The 14,275-nt window shown below is 39.4% G+C and overlaps 1 protein-coding gene across 2 annotated transcripts in view; it reads right to left on the reverse strand.

Moving 5' to 3' along the window:
- The window catches only part of Prkg2 (protein kinase cGMP-dependent 2), a 93,814-nt gene that overhangs the window by 52,372 nt on the left and 27,167 nt on the right, over window positions 1–14,275 (reverse strand). For both annotated transcript variants that reach the window (XM_035453219.1, XM_027387604.2), the window contains exons 3-6: window positions 12,109–12,222; window positions 11,432–11,537; window positions 7,476–7,539; window positions 430–507 (exon numbers count right to left, since the gene is read on the reverse strand). In XM_035453219.1, the coding sequence (XP_035309110.1) occupies window positions 430–507; window positions 7,476–7,539; window positions 11,432–11,537; window positions 12,109–12,222 (362 nt within the window). The remainder of the gene's footprint in view (window positions 1–429; window positions 508–7,475; window positions 7,540–11,431; window positions 11,538–12,108; window positions 12,223–14,275) is intronic.

Here is a 14,275-nt window from a genome sequence, read left to right on the forward strand (position 1 = left end):
GGGAGGAGGAGAAGGAGGGGGAACTGTATTTGATATGTAAAATGAATTAAAAAAAAACATTATTCCAGCCCTGTTCTTGGACCATTGGGCTGATAAACAATCATGTGCTCATTCCTAAAAAGGGAGGGTCAGTAAAAATAAACCAGCCATTACAAACATCACACACAGAAAGACTTCCACAGAAGACAGAGGAACCTGTGGGCAGTTATTGACAAGGTACTATGTCAGCTGTGGTCCATCAGATGTGCTCTATGCCCTCATCCTCAAACCCAGGCATCTGCATAGAGAACCCCAGAGACTGTCAGAGATACTTCATCACTCTTTCAGTCAAGCAACTTCTTCCACGGCAATGCAGAACATTGCTACACTGATAGCACACCGATCACAGCAGAAGTCTTTATGGAGTAAGTAAGCTTACTTAGCATTTACCTTTCCTTTTGCCAAAATGAAAAAGGTGCTTCCTTCTTCTCCTTCTCTGATGATGTAATCGCCTTTGTCATAGTATTCCTATTGGGATGAGAAACAAGCAGAACATCAGATCAAGTAGAGGTGTATGATGGGAGAATTAGAACCCTCTCTGTCTTTAAATGGGCATGGATTGCATGTAAGCTATCTTTCCCTGCCATTAATACTGGGGTAAAAGTACGGAGAGTTGCCTTATAGATCAGCAAGATTTGTGCTTGTTCTGTTCACTGAGAAACTTCACTTATTCAATATTCAGTTTCAGTTATGGAGGGCACAGATATGATGAGAAAAGAAAGTAAGACAGCATCCAGGGACACAGTGTGATCTCACCTCCAGCTGAACTGCAATGTCTAGTAACTATCTGAAGAGTAGGCCAAAGGTTCGGAAAGGATTGCATGGTCGCATGATAACTTGAACATACTGCCAATGGGTAAGAGGAACAGAATCCTCCATTTCTAACTCTTTGTGGAACAACAACACCTACAGAAGTCTGCACACAGAACAGGAGGCTCTGGCTGTTACTTCTAAAGATACCTCAACACAAAAGACCACAGAGACATCAGACCTACATGTGCAAATTCTGGACTTAGTGTTGACTTATCCCCATGGAACTGCAAATGATCACTGGTTTCTTTCTTGGCTTAAGTTTTCTGTCTCTCAGACCTCCTTGTGTAATCTGAGAATCCTTGAGCAGAGAGTAGTAATGTATCCACTCATCAGAGCCAAGGAGCAAGCCAGTACCTTAGAACACCCAGACAGATATTACCTGTATTGCCTTAATTTGATGCTATCTCAAGTCAGAGAACTAAAACGGATTTCTTAGTTATTTATACTAACAAAATGGGTTTGTTTAATTTCTTAAAATGGCAAAATTGACAACATAATTTCACTCATTTGTTTCTTCTAGACTGGAAAGTAAACTGTAAACTAAAGTACTTTGTTTGCCTTTCAATACCTTCCTCATCATTTAGGCAAAATGAGCAAAGATAACAGAATAAATATTTAGGGACTGAATGTTATTCCTCAAATCAATTAATACACATTATAGTTTCCTAGTATTTTATATGCCTAATGAGACATTTCAGTGTCTCTTAGAAAGAAACATGAAACCAAAAGAGCCAGATTCAAAGACCAGCTCCACATGGAATTTCTTTTAAATGAATACATCAACTAAGAATGTTGACCCTCAAAGCTAGAGAAATTCATTAGTTTTCTGTAGATGCTAAAACAAACAAGTGCAAATCTAGTGGCTTTAAGCAGCACCCTTTGATTAGCTTCCTGCTTCTATGGGTCAGAAAGCCCAAGGACAGAATAGAGCAGCCAGGTTTTCTCTACTTGAGATCTTCTCAAGATTGAGTTTTAGGTGCTAGAAGGAGCTGTATTCCATTCTGAAACCTCATTGGCTTCTGCTTCCAATACCACATAGAATGCTTGGCTCCTTTCAAAGGCTTCCATAAGTGCATTCTTCCCATCTAGCCAGTCAGGGGCTGGGGTATGGGCACTTGAAGGTACAATTCTGCATGTCCCCATAAGACAGTGTTTCCTGAAATACTGGGAAACACCTTAAACATAGTAAATGTTTGTTTAATTATTGATGCTTTAAGGAAAAGGACAGTGGTATGTGTTTCATTGTCAGACCTCTGAAGCTCAATTACCTCTTTGCCAAAGTAAGGCTGTACATCTACTGCACCTATCAATCAATGTCTGAGGATGAAGCCGAAGTGTTCGTGAAACACATGGTAGAACTTTTGGTACACAGCAAGCACCTGGTAACTGCTAATTCCTGCAAAGAGACTGCAAGATGGCTCTCAGAGTCTTCCACAGGCATATGTGGCTACCCAAGGAAGTGATACTTGATACTTCTGCTGTTAGTTTCACCCATATAGTTAGGTTATGTCCTAAAGAACCAGGCAAATGCAGGGCATCCCACTTCTGAGCCAGACCCACAAACCATTTCATGTGTGCATCCTTAATTGCATGGCCTAGAGGCAGCTTGAAAACCATTTGCTAAATGAAAATAGCAAAGCAGCCATCAGTTGAATTATATTTCTGAATGACTGAGAACATTCCCCTTGGACTACTCTGTGAGGTGAGCAAGAGACAAATTCTATTTTATACAAACAGTAAGGTTTTACAATCACTTCATTTAGCCCAGCTCTTCATTTTTTCCTCACTTGTATTTTTCAGAAGTCTTCACTATAGTGAAACTCTGTTTTACAGTGGCAATGACTATCTATGACCCTTAACAATGACCATAACCCTACAACCCAAGATGTCTTCCTTCTGTAAGACACCAATCTCTTCAGTAAAGCTGCAGTGTCCTGCCAGATCCATGTCTGAGGATCTGTTCTCTGTGTCTCTTGTCCCCACTCCAATTTCAGCAGCTATCACCCACATGGAACAGAAGTGACACAGGAAGTTTCTTAAGGGCTATCAGACTGTTCTTCAGCTATTACAAAACCCCTTATATGTGTGCAGAGGTGTGGCTTTAATTCCTGCCAACCAGCTAAGTTCAAAGGGGACAAGTTTAAAAGGGGGCATTGAAAAAGAGCCTTATTATTTCTTAAAGGGCAGCTTCCCCAGTGGAATCATCCCAGGGGTGATTCTTTGTCACCCAAAACCATGGAAGGAAGGCAAACAATACCTCCCAGTGTGTCGACAGTAACTCATAGATGAGGAAAGGCTGTGGAAATAGGTCAGACCAAAAATACATAGTGGTGAGTACTGGCTATGATGCTAGACTGCCCAGTATTTGTCAACTGGGGAATGCAGGCAGTCAGGCCAGGGCAGCCACTGCAACCAAAAAGAGAAGTGCAAACAGTGCGGTGACTCCTGTGGTTACTTCGCAATGGTGTCCCTTAGAAGACGAAGAAGTCATGGACTCTATCCCGTAGAAAGATGGTTCACTTTACAGGTATACTTGATATAACCATAAAGGTATACACACATAGATACTTATATAAAATTGAAACAGTCTTTGAAATTGTGCCTACACTTTCATTATGCCAAACTGATTCACTAGATTGGTTTCATGGCCCAAAAAGGAATTTTTAAAGGAAGACTTCTAGAAGTCTGGAGAAAGATACAGTATATGTGAAAAATAAATAAATAAACTAAGGAAATCAGTTTCAGAACAGAATAAGAAAGATCAGAAGAAAATAATGCAAATGGACAGCAGCCCCTAAAGATATGATTTTCCACTGTTAGGAAGATACCTGCTTTGTGCTGAGGAAGCAAAAGTCAATAAATTGAGTTCCTACACAGAAAACACAAGAACCAGGAAGAAACTCCAGAGTGACAGAGTAAAATCAAAGATAATCCCGGGCTTCCTCACAATCCAGAAATTGTACTACATATTTTCATTGCAAAAAAATGTGTTGATGACTGACAAGATATAGCACATACAAATGCACACGCATCCATAGAAGCAACACATGTATAGCTCATTCTGCAACTACAAATCCCAGCCTGTTGTTTAAAAACATGTTCATAGAGCTGGGGAGGTAGTCCCATCGGTCAGGTGATTTTCTTACAGGTAGGAGTTCCTGAGTTTGATCCCAGAGTCTGTATTTTGGGGAGCACTTGCTTGTAATTCCAGCACTAGGGAGGCAGAGATGAGTGGATTGTTAGTGCTCAGGGGCCAGCCAGCTTAATCTAATCAGTAAATTCTGAGACCTGTTTGAAAGAAAAGGGGAATGGTGCCTGAGGAATGGCACCAACAATTGCCCTCTGATCCCTTTATGCATGCGTACATACCTACACACTCACCTGAACTACATATTATATGCATAGAGAGACGAGAGTTTGAAAAACACGATTTAAAGTGGAAATGTGTGGAATGAAAAGGCAGACCATGGTACACTCTACAAAACAGTCTTTCAGGCACTTTACACACACACACACACACACACACACACACACACACACCAGTGCTTCTTAAACTGCAGAGAGCTTAATAAGCCCATTGGTGACATCTTAAAACTGTGGAACTGGGGTTCTCTACCAGTTTCTAATTCAGTGAGCATGGGACAAGACCTGGGATTCTGCCTTTCTATTGGTACCCAGATCTGAAGAAAGAAAAAGACATTCACATCACTGTGCCTCTCACAGCCCTGCCATGACTGGAGCTCTGTGAAAGATGCAGACATGGCCATCAGGGTGGCAGTACTGAGAAACACTGGGTCAGGTTCCAGAGCTCTGCCCCAACCAGGTAACTTCCTGATTAATCTCTGTGTCTGCAACTCAGAACACAAATTCCACACTTTCCACTGTTGCCTGCATGGAAACAAACACTCTTGGGTCACCTGTCCCAGCGTCATGATTGCCCAGGGACATTAGCCACATTAGAATTTTCATTATCACCCATTGTAGCCACCACTCCAAACCTGCATCCTTCTCTATGACTGTCATTAGCTAAATCCTTAATCATGGCAGTGACTGTGTTCCATTATCACTACTCATGTTCTAGTCAGAGCATGAGCAGAGGCTTCCAGAAGATACTGCCTTGCAAACTGAATGCTCTGGGAGACTTGTGCTCAAGAAATGGATGGAAAACTGAACTGTCAGAGACAAATACTCGGTGGAGGAATTCAGCAGTCTGCCTTAAACACACAGGATCTGAATGAAAAAGGAGGACATGACTGTTCCACAGTATGGAGTTTGAGGAGAAGGGTTTTATTGTAGATGTGAGGGAGAGAACAGTCAGGCATCTGTTGAGCCCAGAGCAGGCAGAGAAAAAAGTAGACTAAACCTGGCCAGCAGACTGAACAGGCCCATGAGGGGTGAGAGGAAGAGAAGAGAGAAGGGCATGAGAGGAGGCCAGGAGCCAAGAGCAGAGGAGAAGGAGAGAGAGGAAAGAAAGGGAATAAGGACCAACCGAACCAGTTGCTGAAATGGCAGGGTTATATAGGAATGAGAAGCTGGGGGGAAGGGAAGCCCAGTCTCTGGGCTACAGAGTTTTAGTGTAGGGAGCAGGGTGAGAATAGCAGAGAGGAGCCACAGGTACTGAGAGAGCCTGGTGGCCAGTGCACTTTGGTATGCTTAATAGGCAGCATAGTTAGATGCTTGTCCTCAGTTTCTTTGGAACTTGACAGGATCCACTGCTTAGTGTGTGTGTGTGTGTGTGTGTGTGTGTGTGTGTGTGTGTGTGTGTGTGTGTTGAGGGGGGTTGATAGACTGACAAACAGACACAATGACCCTGAACCCTTCTCTGCACCTGTCTCCCCATACACAAAGGAAAACAGGCACCTATCCACCTCTAAGCTCATTTCAGACACCTTCAGCTTTCTCAAAGACTGTGGGTCTCCTGGAGACAACATGCTCTGTCATACCTCCCTGCACTGGGCTGAGGACCCCTATTGATGTGTCAGGAGTCTGCACTGGCAGATTATATGCTTTTCTTAGAACTAAAGAGATCCCATTACTCCATTGCTAATCACTTCCACATCGGGGAATTTTCACACATTACAGAGACACATTTGTTTGCCAGGTAGGATAAAGAGCCCTTTGTAGATGGTGCCACTGTCTGCAGACACTGAGTTGTAGTCATGCTTTCCCAGGGTGTTTTAAAAGACGAAGCTTACAAACTTGAATTGTGTACTAATTAATATCCGAGTTAATAATTTGAGAGACCCATCTATCTATTTGGTAGCTGTTGCCTATGGCCACTATAAATATGTCTAAGTGGCCATTTGTTTTTAACATCAAGCTCACATATTTGCTGTCAGCAGGAGGTTCCCCTCAGGTAAATCCCCTCTATTAGCAGCCTATTGAAAACAGATTTCTCTGGTTAACAACACTAAAATGCGTGTATATATAGGGCTTCTCTGGCCTGAAAAGAGAAACGCCCTGAGAAATTGAGAAGAATTTTTAATTTGTAACATCTGTGATTGGTTTATGTTACATTGGGAAAATCCCAAAGGGATACAGATGATGACACGGACTTGTTGAAGCTGACTTCATGTCCAAAGTCCCCCAGGGACGGGAGGCAAGGCATAGTGTCCCCATAGCCTGTCCTTGATAAACTATTGGATGTTCTATGACTATATGTTTAAACATTACTGGTGTCACTTAGGTTTAGGAAAAAATGGATGCTGTTTCCTTCTCAGTAAACAGGAGTTTACATTGGTTGTCATGATTGGCAGAACATGAATCTAGCCACAAACGGACAGGCAGGGCTTTATACTTTGTTCCCACTGGGAGCAGCTCTATACCAGCACCACCTCCAGCTATGATATTGCCACCAATCCCTTCCTCCTTTTAACTTCAGTGAAGTCACTTTGGCTTCAGTGACATGAACCCCCAGGAAAGGGGGAGAGACTATTTGCTCTGAGTTGTAATCTCGGAGATCTGAAGAGGATTTCATAAACTGAGGACCATGGAGAGCAAGGTACGTTATAAAAGCATTATCCCCAATAAGGCTTGACAAGTCTTAGACTAAAACCAGCCATCTGGGGATGCCAGGAATAAGCTTTTGAACACTTTCCAATCTGCCACTTGCCTCTAGATATTGAAATAGGTAAAATGCTCCTGTGCAATCTCTTCAAATGTGTTTCCATGGTTGAATACAGAAGGCTGCGTGGTCTGGCTCCAGACACCTCCCCCACAGCCCCAGAATGCCCTTTCTGTACCCTGTTTCCTAATTATGCCTCACTGATTCCTTTATATTGTGAAAACTCTGCAAGGGATTGTGATGTTAATTGCAGAAAATCAAATGCCTCTTGAGTAAGGCAGATTAGTTGTATAAAATGTACTAAAAAGATTAAAATATGTAAATCAAATTTCACTTTACACATGCAAATCCAATTTCTTTTTGCAAGTTCCAAGGCTATCTAACCCTGGCTAGTCCCTTAATTCAGTGTGAGTTGACCTAAAATTTTGCACAAACACAGCTCCTGGTCTCTCTAGTTTAGCGTCACACCATCTTTTCCTCTTCATTTATTTATAGTACTAATATGACTAGATTCTAAAATCTTCTAATGATATTTATTTCTTACTTTAAAATTTCTTACCACTTCCAAACAGTCAATGATCTTGGTTAGCTTATCTTCAGGTAAGTTCTTCAGCAAGGAAACACTTCAAAATTAAAAAGAGATCTTAAGTTAATTATCTTTTTTTAGTTAAAATTTTTTTTGAGATACAGTCTCACTATATAGGCCAGGTTACCCCCAAACTCATGATCCTCCTGCCTCAGCCTTCAAAGCCCTGGGATTATAGGCATGCAACACCACAGGCAGCTTTTACTTAATTATAGTTTGAAAAAAAAAAAAACACATATATTCTATGCAGACACTAAATTCTAACATTCACTTACTATTGTAATTCAATGAACTTCAGTTTTTCCAAAGTAAGCATTTAAATGACTGAGAACACATAAATAACAGAATTTCTTGACAACTGGAAATCGTTCAAATGTAATATACTATCCCAGGTCTTTGTCATAGGTGCAAAAATGAAGTACCAAGATCCTCACAATGGGGCAATCACATCCTGTCTGCTTGAGGGGCACCCACTGCACATTGTAGTTGCATTTGGAAGTGTTTTCTCCACTTCCCAATGTCTCTTATACCCTGGGTGAGTTGCTCTATTCAAGGTGAAGGATCAGATTTTCATCTAAATCCTTGTAATTAAGTAAAGATTGAACCTATGGGGACATGGAAATTAACAGTGACATACTCTTTGATTATTAATCTTACTGTACTGTCTTTTTAGATCAATGTTTTAGAGGTAGGTCATGGAAACATTTCTGCTAAGAGTGAAATAGAATACTGAAACCCATTATTTAAAAAAATTCAGAAATTTCTCTCAGTATGATTAGCTAATCAATATGACTAAATTGTTTCATTAAAGCAATTTCTATTTTACACAACTTTGAGACTATTGGTATAGTTTCTATAAAAGAAATATTTCTTTTTGACCATCTATCATTTGACAGCCCTACAGGAAAAATTATATTATTCCCAAATGCATGACTAGATCTTGTGAAGGCAGGGAGCTCTAGGCAAATTCTCACACACACGTAGCCCGCAGCACAAGGCTAGGAGACATCTGTAAGAATGACTGCACAGGTGCATTGAATTGCAAAACAGCAAAATGAACCTCTGCTGCAGAACAGATGAATTCAGGGTGACAGGTAAAGAACTAATGGGTTGCAAAAATAACACCATTCTTATCGAGTTCAAAATGAGTTAAATCAAGTCATAAGCAAAATTACAAAGAAGACCAAGGGACTAATTAATCACTGCACCTGAAAGGAGAAGGGCCAGAAGTCTGTGACAATGTCAGAGATCACAGGCATTTTGGGGACGTCCCTTACTTTATGGATACTTACCATTATTTGTTGGTTTAAATTTAACTGATATATGTACATAAAATTGGTACTTTATGATGTTTCTATGCATGTATATATTTTGCAATGTTTAAATGTGGGTAAAAACCTATTTCTCCAAAAATTTATCATAAAAACATTCAGAATTCTTCCTCTAACCTTTCAAAAATATACATTGTTATTATGTATAATCACCTTACAGCTGACCGGTTAGCTCAGTGGGTTAGAGTGAGGTGCTAATGTATAATCATTTTATGATGAAATATCACAACTTCTTACTCCTGTCCATCTCTAACTTAGAACCAACTGGTCAACCTTCATTCATCCCTTTCCCCTTACTGTTTTAGGCATCTGGGAAGCACCATTCTACTATCAACTTCTATGCAGTTTCTCAGAGTCTACATATGAGTGAGATTATGCAGTATTTGTCTGTCTATGCCTAAACTGTTTCACTAAACACAACAGTCTAAATTTTGAGTCAGATCACCCCTGACTCAAAAAAATCGTTAAAAATAACGATTTTTAACCTTTGTTATGTTTAAATATTGTTCCACCCTACATGTACCATATTTTCCTTAACCATTCATGAGCTCATAGTCAATTAGATTGTATCCATTTCCTAGATATTCTGGATGGTGCTGCAAAGAATATGGAGACACAGATGTCTCATCCAACATACTGATCTAATTTTTTAGATTTATTCCTGGTAATGGGGTTCTTAGTGCTATGAGATTTTGTGATTTACAAATATGCTACAGGCCTTGTACATTACATGCCATATTTAAAAACTGTAGATTTAACATTTTTATTATATATTATGAGACAAAGAAAACTTAATTTGTCTAGCGTAGTACCTCCCTGTTGAGATGGCAAAGGCAACTAGAACTCAGTTTCCATATACTTATGAAAATTTTCCTTCTGGTCCAAACTGAAATCTATGAATAGAAAGCCTGTCGACTTTGGAATTGGTAGGTAAACAGATGAGGAGAAATTTTGGTTCATCTTTGCTCTATGAGGACAGTGGTCAGGTTTATCTTGTTCACCACTGAATCCACAATGTTTGGTGTCTAGAAATAAATATTTGTTGAATGAATGAAGGAAATAACAAAAAGAAGGATGGGGGAAAGGAATATCTGCTAGTAGATTCTCTGGGCTCCTTCAACTCCAGCAGAGGAGAGTGGGCTCCGAGGGGATTATTGCTTTACAGGCTGATTCACAATCAACTACATCCTGTAGCCACCGGCTTATTCATGTATCCTTTTTTAAACCTCATGCATAAGTGTGGCTTATTTACTTCAAATGCTGACCTGTGACATTCAGCTGTACAATTTTAAGATCACCTATATTTATTTAGGTAGATCCTACCACATGACAGTTAAGATACATGCTACTAGAGATAAGAAACCTGCTCGTCATGATGACTTTTGTCAGGAGTCATTGTTGTCTCTAGGAGGGCGTGGTAGAGAGATGCTCTATAAGAACCTGCATGCTGGCTGTGCTCTGTTGGTTTTCTATGTGTTCTTGCAGTACTTCTGAGCCCATACTAAACACTAAGGCATAGACAGATCTAACATCTCTGAATGTCCAGGCTGTCTATGGAAGGTCAGATTACTAGATTATATTTGGGAAAAACTTGAAATTTACTTTTGGAAGTCACACAATTCATAATTGTTGTTACCACTTATCCTAAGAACATTTCATCACATGATGTGTTCAAATTCAGAGGCTACCAAAACTCTCACATATGATACAAAACTATTGTACATGAAGAATGTACACTCCTAAAAAGAATTATTTCTTCCAGCTCTCTTTTGAAGTTATACAGACATTTGGTTCCCTATAAATGGACTCACTCATGATGTCGAGGTACAGAACATTTTTTAAAAAATGATCTGTCCTAGTATCCATGTCATCATGACAAGTATAGTAACGTTTTTTGTCAAGTTAAGCTGCTACAAATAATGGTTACTTGGAAGGCAGTGTGGTTATGCAAATGAGAAAAGAAATGTCACCCATAAAGCAAGGATAGTAAAATGAATTCATCTTAATGTCTCAGTGGGCCTGATGAGATGTCTCAGGGTAAAAAAAAGGCTTGAACCAGTTTCTGTACTGCTCAGGGCTGGCCACCTGAGCTTGATCCCTGGAAGTACTTGATAGTAAGAGAAGCAACTCCCGGAAGTTGTCCTCTGACTTCTACACTTGTCATGTGGCAAACTTGTGGGCCTGCTTGCACATGACCACACACCAAACACATACATACACACACACACACACACACACACACACACACACACACACACACACACACATAAATAAAATGCAAAAATAATAACTAAAATTAATATTACAAGATTACTCTTTTGCTGTATTTTCTCAATTCAAAGCCCAGTGAGCAAACGTAGGTGAAATTTTCAGGTGTTTTGCATATTTTTATGCTATAATTCCTTCAATAGAGAAGTAACAGGAATAGCAAGAAAATAGCTCAAATACAATTTTTGGCATCTGCTGCCATTTACTGAAAGGGAATTCTTTTGCTCTTTCCTTTAATAATATAGGAACTGCTTGGATCAGGTAAGCTTCTAGGGAAATCACTACTCTGTCCACACAATGGTTGGACTCCCTCCACATGGTTACTCTTACCTTCTGAGGAAGTTTCTGTACTGCTCATCCCTGGCTTGGGCCGTTCTCCTCATAATGTTTTGGAAAACTTCTCTGTCCAGTGCCCAAGTTTTAACATTGGTAATAGCTTTAGAAAATTCGAGAAAATAATACAACAGTGTTTAGCACCAGAAAAAGAAAACACGCCCAAAATGTTAGCCAGTGACTACATATTTGTTGGAAATGTATTACTTAAACATGCAAATGAAAGGAAATAACAGAAGTGTGGGTAATTTTTAACACCACTTCAGCTTTGAAATCTACCAGGATTTGGAAAGAAGGTACCTGGATTATGTTTTGGGTAGGATGATATTCAAATATTTTGCAATTTCCAGTTTTACATCACATCCACAGGGTATGTTCCCAAGTCAGTAGCCAATCCAGACACTAAAGGGTTCGTAATTGGAAGTTAAAAGTGTTGTATGCACAAGGATGTGGATGTACGTCTTTTCACGATTTTTAGACACTGCTACCCAAGTGCCAGTACCCAGCCTAGGGAAAGTTCTTAATTTGAATTATTCCTATCAAAACTCACATACAAATCTTTTTATCGAAATTGTGTTCTATGAACAACAGTATATGGAGCAAAATGGCACAAGCTTTGCTGAGGAGCCAACCTTAGATGCAGTAGAGATTGGGAGCAGCTTTTCTCCTCTTACCTTTCACAGAGGCGGTCCGCGTACAGTTGTACAAAATGGCTAGTTCCCCAAATGTGGTCCACATTGGGATGGGCGATAGCAGTTTCTCTCCTTGGAACACCTCTAGTCTACCCTCTATGAAGTAGAATTTAAGAAAAATACAAACCATCAAAATCTACCTGTGTTCCACAGAGAAAAAAATAACCAAAAATCATACAAATTATTCAGTCAGGCTACTTAGGAATCTGATTTGATTGGGGTAGTTAAAAGACCCAGCCTGAAACCAGACCTGCCATTTATTCACACCATGGATGATGGGAAGAATCATGTGTATTTCATGCACTTATCATGAGAATTCAATGTTAATCCTGGTAGGGAACATAAAACATTAGATAGCACAAGCTAAAAGTTATGTGAATATTAACAAGATTCATTCTGCCCTGTGAAAAATGAAACCATTTCCCCCTTACTAGGAGCTCAACAATCATGTGTCTTGAAAACACTGCACAGCTGTTGCAGTGAGGGAAGGAAGACCTAGCAGAGCCATGATGCCCTGCCTGTCAAGTCAAGCTACCTAGTTCTCCATGTGGGTTGCATTAGTTGTTGACTGTGTAACCTTGAATACATTACTGCATGGTCCTCTTCTGCTTGCTAACCCTCCCATTCTCTGGCTCATATCTATTGCTACACAAAGCAAAGAAAACAGCACTGAGCAAACTTCCTACAGTTGCTTTGCCCTGGAAACCCTCTTTTCTTTCCTCCTCAAACAAAACTTTTTCTTAAAAAAAAAAAAACCGTAAGCAAAAATATCTAAACTTTTTAGAGAAGAAAAATGGAGGAAGTAATGTCAGCCTTTCTTTCTCCTGTTCCCAAACAGCTTGGGTCACTATGTCATCCACTCAATTCAACAAATCTGATATGAGAATTGACATTGTTCCAGGAACTTTTATAAGTGCCAGGCAAGAGATACAAAGATGTTTATTAGGATAGAACTATATTCTAGCAAGAAAAAAATCCTTTTCTTTTGGTTCTCAATTCCACAGATTAGATATGCAGTTTAATAATTTCTTATTACAGCTAATTCTAACTGCATCAAAAACCACTTAGTGGTGCTATCTCATTGATATCCTGAATCTTAGTGTATGTCAAGGTTCTTTCCTTAATTGGTTATGGCTCATGGGATTTGAGTAATACTGAAGAATTATATGGAATATCAAGAGTTTAAGTGAACTGTGCTATACTATTTAATATTCGTGCTATATTTTATAAAGGAGAGAATTTTAATTATTAAATTAATTTGCTCGGGCAAATAATTAAGCCAGGCAATTCAGTCCTTAGATGCTACCATAATTAATTCAAATAAGAAGCCATCCAATTTTCACTTCTATGTGGGCTGGATGCCTGGTATCAATGGCTGCAGTAATGTTTCTTCCCCAAGCCTTTCATCAGAATTATTGGCAAAGAACAAGATGGGCTGGTGTGAGATTCTTGTCCTCTCTTAGCAGGTTCCATAAATATTTGTTGACTTAATGACTTTTCTTCTCCTGTCAGAATGCTTTTGAGTTGCTAAAACAGATGTGAAGCAGCCAAGAAAAAAGTTGTAAGAAGAAAGTATCACCGTGGGTCACCTATCCCTGTAAAAATCGAAGGCTGTCTAGATTAAGATTATAACTCACTACAAGAATAGTATAATTGTTCATATACAGACTCATTTTGAAGTTGCCTTTAAAGGTTATATGACATATACTACACAAATAATTACAAAATCTGATGGGCTTCTAGAACAAAATACAAGGAAACAATCTTCAGTTTATTACAAACAGGAAAATACAAGCCCATTAACTTGCTTAGATAGGCAACTTCTAAGGCCACAGGAAACAGAAAAAAGCAATGTTGCTTGATTGCTTCGATCATGGGGAACCCTCTGCTAGGTAGAAGTTCACAGAATCTATCAGGCTGCCACACCACCTGGTTAAGGAAGTGTAATTTTCTTTCCAAACACCAAAATGTTGAGGAATTTCAGAATTTTACATGAAATTCAATAATTTCAACCATTATCCAAGTAATTTTTTGCTTATTTATATGATATATTAGCAACTACTTAAAAGTCCCTAGATAGGTCTCCTACTATCTCCCAAGCATGAGTGTTCAAATGATTAAAGAGAATGGAAACTAAATGGCTCTAAAA

This window comes from Cricetulus griseus, assembly GCF_003668045.3.
Source record: "Cricetulus griseus strain 17A/GY chromosome 1 unlocalized genomic scaffold, alternate assembly CriGri-PICRH-1.0 chr1_1, whole genome shotgun sequence".
Classification (NCBI taxonomy): Eukaryota; Metazoa; Chordata; class Mammalia; order Rodentia; family Cricetidae; genus Cricetulus; species Cricetulus griseus.